The 6,671-nt window shown below is 36.6% G+C and overlaps 1 protein-coding gene across 1 annotated transcript in view; it reads left to right on the top strand.

The window, feature by feature from the left end:
* LOC107600399 (phospholipase D1-like) overlaps nucleotides 1-6,671 on the top strand; it is a 24,066-nt gene that overhangs the window by 15,453 nt on the left and 1,942 nt on the right. Inside the window, exons 17-25 of the mRNA XM_016292296.1 lie at nucleotides 403-521; nucleotides 2,258-2,371; nucleotides 2,556-2,666; nucleotides 3,244-3,329; nucleotides 3,419-3,532; nucleotides 3,851-3,900; nucleotides 4,055-4,189; nucleotides 5,522-5,675; nucleotides 6,296-6,410. Coding sequence (XP_016147782.1) covers nucleotides 403-521; nucleotides 2,258-2,371; nucleotides 2,556-2,666; nucleotides 3,244-3,329; nucleotides 3,419-3,532; nucleotides 3,851-3,900; nucleotides 4,055-4,189; nucleotides 5,522-5,675; nucleotides 6,296-6,410 — 998 coding nt within the window. The remainder of the gene's footprint in view (nucleotides 1-402; nucleotides 522-2,257; nucleotides 2,372-2,555; nucleotides 2,667-3,243; nucleotides 3,330-3,418; nucleotides 3,533-3,850; nucleotides 3,901-4,054; nucleotides 4,190-5,521; nucleotides 5,676-6,295; nucleotides 6,411-6,671) is intronic.

Below are 6,671 nucleotides of genomic sequence, written 5' to 3'. Positions count from 1 at the left end.
TTTGCCCCCCCCCCCCCCCCCTTAAATTCATAAAATGAAGCAATCTCTCCAACACAGGAGTGAGGGAAAGAAGACATAGAAGTTGTTTCCAACAATCTCTATTGTTATTTTCCCAGCTCTATTCTCTTGCCTGAGGGAGATAACTTCGTTTTTGCATCTCTACTTTGTGAACGTGAAGTCCTGGTTTTGCACATAGTGCCAAGTGGGTAGGACACAGCAGGAAAATGGAGGAGTCTGATAGATGAATGTAGGGAAATACTCTTATGATGGTTGTGCATTGACAAAGACGGTAAAAGAGAAAGACCACACTGTGATGACTTCAAAGGGCCTGTCTCTCATCTCTGTATAATGGTTTCGCTAATGTTATTATGAATTATATTTGTTTATTTTTCTCTGGTTAAGATTTCATTGACAGGCATAAGACACCACGGATGCCCTGGCATGATATTGGGGTGCTGGTTCATGGGAAGGCTGCAAGAGATATTGCACGACATTTCATTCAGAGGTGGAACTTTACAAAGGTAGGAAATTAGAAACATTCTCAGCGATCGCAGTGTTTCTCCTTTAAACAGTAAGATTAAATGGAGATCTTCTGCTACCTAGATTTAAAAGACTCAACATTTCAGAAAAAAAGAATCATTGAATAAATAAATGTCCCAAACTGTTCTCAGAATTGTCAAGATATCAAAAATCAGAGATTTTAAGATTAACTCAAATATTTAGCATCAGGTTATTTCAAGATAAAATGATCTGAGCTGTAAATCTACATTAATTTTATAGCTCTATTCTTACAGTACCTAAATAACTAATTTGTGTCTTATTTAAACAATTTTAAAAGGAACATTTGAGTTAAATTAAAACACCAGAAGAGCAACCTATGAGTAACCTATATAAAAGCAACATAAATTTAATCTGGGGAAGTTTTACATTTGAAAGTCTTATAATGTAGTGAATTGATTATATATTGGATTGTTTGTTATGCAGTATGACTGTAAAGCATATCTTCATGAATGTCCAGAAAAAAAATTGTTTTTTTTTATTGTGAGAAGGTGCACAAATACCACCTACATTCAGAAGTCTAATTGTAAGAACTAAGGATCAGAGAGCATGCATGAAGCTGAGGTTTCCACCCTCTCTCAAGTCTTTTTGAAAAGCCATCTTTATTAGCTTGAGCTTAGCACCCCCTGCAGTTGCTCATTGTGTCCTGTTCTGAATGCCGTCAGCATTCAATGGCCGCACGCACTCTCAGCCCCCTTTTAGAGCAATTAGAGGCCTTTTTACATTGATTGTTCAGTAATTGAATTGGTTTGAGGCCTGTATGATTTCCTTTGGATTATGCCAGTCATATTTCAGGCTTGGCTGCCGATCAGACACTCTGCTGGTGAATAATTAAAGGAGAGGAAGCAAGGTGTGTGTGCAGCAGAGAAGGACAAACAAAAGCCAGTTGAATGCCTCTGATGAGGTGTTTAGTGGAAATGAGAATTTACGGCTCAGAGACAGACTAGTCTTATTTATATCTTTTTCTGTTGATTAGGGAACGCCGCTCATCACATTCACAACAAAGAAAGTATTGTAAAGTGGGAACAATCCTGTCAGTGATTTGTGTGGAAGGAATTATGAGATATATTAGAAGACTAGTGTATACGCGATGTATAGGTAGTGTATACGCAGTACCATTCAAAAGTTTGGCATAGGATTTTTAATGCATTTTTTATGCGTCTCTTATGCATTTATTATGCAAGGCGGCTTATCAAAAATGCACTAAAACATAAATATTGTAAAATGTTATTGTTATTTAAAATAACGGTTTTCTATTTTAACATATTTAAAAATGTCATTTAATGACAAAGCTGAATTTTCTGCAACCATTACTCCAGTCTTTAATTTCACATTATTCTTTAGAAATAATTCTAATATTCTGATTTGGTGCTCAAGAAATATTTATTATTTTTGTGGAAACTGTTACATTTTTTTAAAGATTCTTTAATGAATTGTTTAAAAGAACAGCATTTATTTGAAACAGAAATAATTTTTTACTTTCATTCAGCTTTCAATCTATCTATATTCTATCTATCTATTATTCAGCCTCAAACAAATGCTCTATCTCTGGGGAGTGGAGGTAGCAGGCAGGGGTTGATGGTCAGCCCAACAGACTATCTGGATGTGGCACAGTAATTAGCGCTCTTTAGGGGTGTGATTTTGGAGTCAACATTGGGCGTTCTGTCTGATCCCAATCAACTCTCCTTTTCTTTGTTAGCTGGTGAAGAAGCGGTCGGGGGCGATGTGCTACCCCTGCCTCATGCCCAAGTCTCTATCCGCACCCGTGGTGCCAGCTGAGTACAGCGGCAAATCAACACAGGCTAATGTTCAGGTGAGATATCACCACCAAACCACATGGGTTCCTGCTTTGAACTGGCAATATTGCCGAAATTATCCATATTTTTTCTAGAATCATTTTTGAGAATCCAAGTTTGCACTAATATGTATTTAGAAATACAGTATGTGTTGTGTGATAACTGAAACCATCCATTGTGATTCTATCCTTTTTCCTCAAGCTTTTGAGGTCTGTGTGCCAGTGGTCTATTGGGACAAAGGTCCACGAGGAGTCAATTCATTTAGCCTACGTATCAGCCATCCAGAACAGCAAACATTTCATCTACATAGAGGTAAAATATATGACCACAACTGTACATCAACTGCGCAGTCTGTGATAGGGCCTATGTCTAGTCTTCAGTGCAGAGTAAAATGTTTTTATTTGTTTTTAGGGGCACAGTAACCGTGTATAAATTAAAACAAAATAACTTTGATTCAAATTTATATTTCAGAAGTGCTGTTTTATTCTAACTATCTATTCATTGAAGAGTCCTGAAGTAAAATATGTTAAAATAAAATAGTTTTATGGCACTGTAAAATTGTAATAATGTTTCAATTTTGATCATACAAATGCAGTAGTGGTGAGCATAAGGAACCTCTTTCAAAAACATAAAAAAATAAAATAAAATCTTACCGACCCCAAACTTTTGATTGGTAGTAGTGTGTAAATATGTATAATATCATGCACATTATGTGTTAAATCTATATGTGAAAACTAAAATCAAAGGCAACCGATAAAACAACTGATGAGATTTTGCTTCAGATGCAGTTCCTGTGCCATATTTGCAATCTAAAGACAGTCTTCCTTTCACTGCATCTCTCTTTCAGTCATTCTCTCTCCTTTCTCCCTTTTGTCTCTTTATCTCTCAGAACCAGTTCTTCATCAGTTGTGCTGACAAATCCATCCACAACAGCATTGGAGATGCACTGACGGAGAGGATCCTGCGGGCATACAGGTGCATCGTGACAGTAGATACACTCATATACAAACATGAACACAAAAACAACATTGGGCACACCTAACTACATTTCATTTTGGCCACAGGGAGAAAAAAAAGTTTCGCGTCTATGTGGTGATGCCCCTGCTGCCCGGCTTTGAAGGTGACATCTCGTCAGGGGGGGGCCAAGCCATCAAAGCAATCATGCACTTTAATTACAGGTAATAACCCTGCAAGCATGCGTCTTCAGTAATCACCAAATTGCCACAATTAAGGGTAAAAATGCAGCCTGAACGGCGGCTTGCAGTAAATTACACGTGTGTAATGTGGAAACAACAGACCCTGCTCCTCACGGGCTACAGAGAGACCATTACAGCCCCAGCTTGGACTCTCAACACTAGACTAAGAGGAGCAGTGAGGGTGCTGTGGTCACTGGGGTTCAGTGAGCGATGTGATCGGTCAGGTGAAGAAGAATTAAGAAATATGATTGGTGCAAGACAGGAAGTAGATGAAATGAAACCCCTTTTTCTCCATTTCAGGACAATGTGCCGAGGGGAGCACTCCATTATTGAGAGGCTCAAATGTGTGAGTAAGTAGACTAGTATGTAGAAGTATAAACCTACACTATATCCGTAACATTTGCAAAAATCATGACCATCAAATGTGGATTGCATGACTGTAATTCATTATAACAGGACAAGGATGAAGAAAGTATGTTTGGATGTATTTGTATTTGTCTGCAGTGGCAGATTGCTGGATCAAGTACATCTCATTCTGCGGTCTGCGCACTCATGCTGACCTGGATGGGCGTCTGGTCACTGAACTCATTTACGTGCACAGCAAGCTCATGATCGTGGACGACTGCACTATCATTATTGGTCAGCCACTCTGCCCACACACATATAGAAAAGTTCTCAGGAAATGACACCATTTGTGCCAGAACATTTCAGGGATTTTATTCTTTATCATTTCATTTGAAAACATTACTGCTGAGCGGAAAGGACATAATTAGTTTCCCAGGCCCAAAGTAGCAGTGTCATAACTGCACCATAGGTGAAGACGTCCTGCTTGTTATTCAGTTTAGTAGTTGACAGTTTTTACCGGCTTGAAATTACTATTAAGACATCTTTGGAAAAAAGACTATATGTAGACTATATTTAAATGTAAAATAAAAATATTTAAAATTCAATTTTAAGTAAATATTTAAATATGTTACATTTCATAGATATCCTGATATATACATATATACATACTGTGATAGCAAAGCAACCATTACTTTTGTCTTTAGTGTCACATGATCCTACAGAAATCATTCTGATATTCTGATTTGGTGTTCAATTAATGCATCCTTGCTGAATTAATTGAATTATTATTATTTTATTTTTTTTTAAATTTTTTTAAAAACAGACTCTTAACTTTTGAAAGGTAGCGTATCATAATTTCGAAATATTAAGCAGCAACTGTTTCATCATTGATAATAAGAAATGTTTCTTGAGCATCAAATCAACATTTTAGAATGATTTCTGAAGGATCATGTGACACTGAAGACAGGAGTAATGATGCTGAAAATTCAGCTTTGCCATCACAGGAATAAATTACACACACACACACACACACACACACAAATTGACCTGTAGTGTAGTGCCTGGACGGATGGACAGTCCATCACAGTAAATAATTGCATGTAAAGTTAGATCTTAATATTATATTATGATTGTAACACATATTATTATTGTTTTTATTTTTGTTGTTGTTGTTAATGTTAGGTCTGTGCAGTGTGCGCACAAGATGATCTTGCAAATGCAACTTGTCATTTGAAATCTTTAAGCTGTAAACCTGTTAGCCGCCACTAGGGGCCACTGCAGTCATACAAAACACATGCAATTGCAGAATAACAAACATCAACAGATGTTTATGAAAAGCGAAGTCACACCTGTCTCAGTCATCACAAATGCATTATTAAAATCCCATTAACGTCGCTCAAATCCTGTTTGTCTTTATCAATTCCAATTATCCTCTTATCCTTATGAATAAGCTTTGAAGAAGAAAAATGAGAAATCTCAGGGTTTTTCACTGAAATGTCCTTGAGGCTTTCAGTAGAGGTCACACCCCAATACAGATCCAGAACACGCTCCCAACACTCCCCACAGGCATTAACCATGATAGTGGGGAAAGCGGAAGAGTCTGATAGGTATCTGTGATCTGCTTAGGCTCTGCAAACATCAATGACAGGAGCATGCTGGGAAAGAGAGACAGTGAAATGGCCGTGGTTGTTGAAGACACAGAATTCCAACCCTCTGTCATGGATGGAGAGAGTTATCAGGCTGGCAGGTTCGCTCTGTCTCTACGGGAGGAGTGCTTCAGGTCTGCTTTGCTGTTATACGTGAGCAACATGACAACATGATTTCCCTTTGCAGTGGGAGATTTTACAGTCCTGTGAAATACATCATTGCTATTCATTGGGTGAATCCCACAAAGAAATGTCTGGCTCTATTTTGACATTTTTCTTGAAGTTTTCTTCATATTATTATTATTATTATTATTATTATTATTATTATATACTGGCATTATTTGCATGATTAAGCAATTTTACACACTGAATTGGTACTAAATTCAAATGTAAAACTAAATACTCTAATGGGAAAACATTTATACACAAAATATTTTTATGAAATCGGTTTAAATAATATATCATTCATTTTTGCTTTATTGAAAAATTTTAATTTTGTTGAGGAAATGTGCTTAATTCTTATGAAAATAATGTAGATATACTGCATAAAATATATCTGTAAATATTTGTCCTGAAATACAGTTTCTTCTCTTTATTTAAAATATTTTTTTCTTTTTATTTTCAGGTGAAATATGATCTAGTTTATATACAGCATAATTGAACCTATTTATTAAAATATATTATTATAATTTGTTGCTGTATTACATTACAAAATGTGTTATTTTGAGTGTGAAAAAAGCAGTCTCTTTTTTAGACTTGTACTTGGCTTGCTGGGAGACAAGACAGACATCAGTGATCCCATCAGTGACCGATTCTACAAGGAAATCTGGATGGTGACTGCAGCCAAGAATGCCAGTGTATATGACAAGGTAAATAAATCACTCACAAAAGGTAAGAGCCTCTGAAAGAGCACAGCGCTGACCTTCCTCACTCTTAGAATAGAGCTTCCTTTTATCACTGATTTTAGAAATGTGATTAACCGGCTCCGTCAATAGAGCCGGATGTTTACTTGTGCTCTGATTCTGCCTTTGTGTCATTGAAATGTTTCAGCAATCCAATATTAGATAAATTTGCTGCAGTTTTGGTCTTTTTTTATATACAGTGGGTACGGAAAGTATTCAGACCCCCTT

Source organism: Sinocyclocheilus grahami, unplaced genomic scaffold (genome assembly GCF_001515645.1).
Source record: "Sinocyclocheilus grahami isolate Dianchi unplaced genomic scaffold, SAMN03320097.WGS_v1.1 scaffold283.1, whole genome shotgun sequence".
In the NCBI taxonomy this organism is placed as follows: Eukaryota; Metazoa; Chordata; class Actinopteri; order Cypriniformes; family Cyprinidae; genus Sinocyclocheilus; species Sinocyclocheilus grahami.
Note: the sequence above shows the minus strand (reverse complement) of the source record. Positions and strands in the feature narration are given on the sequence as shown.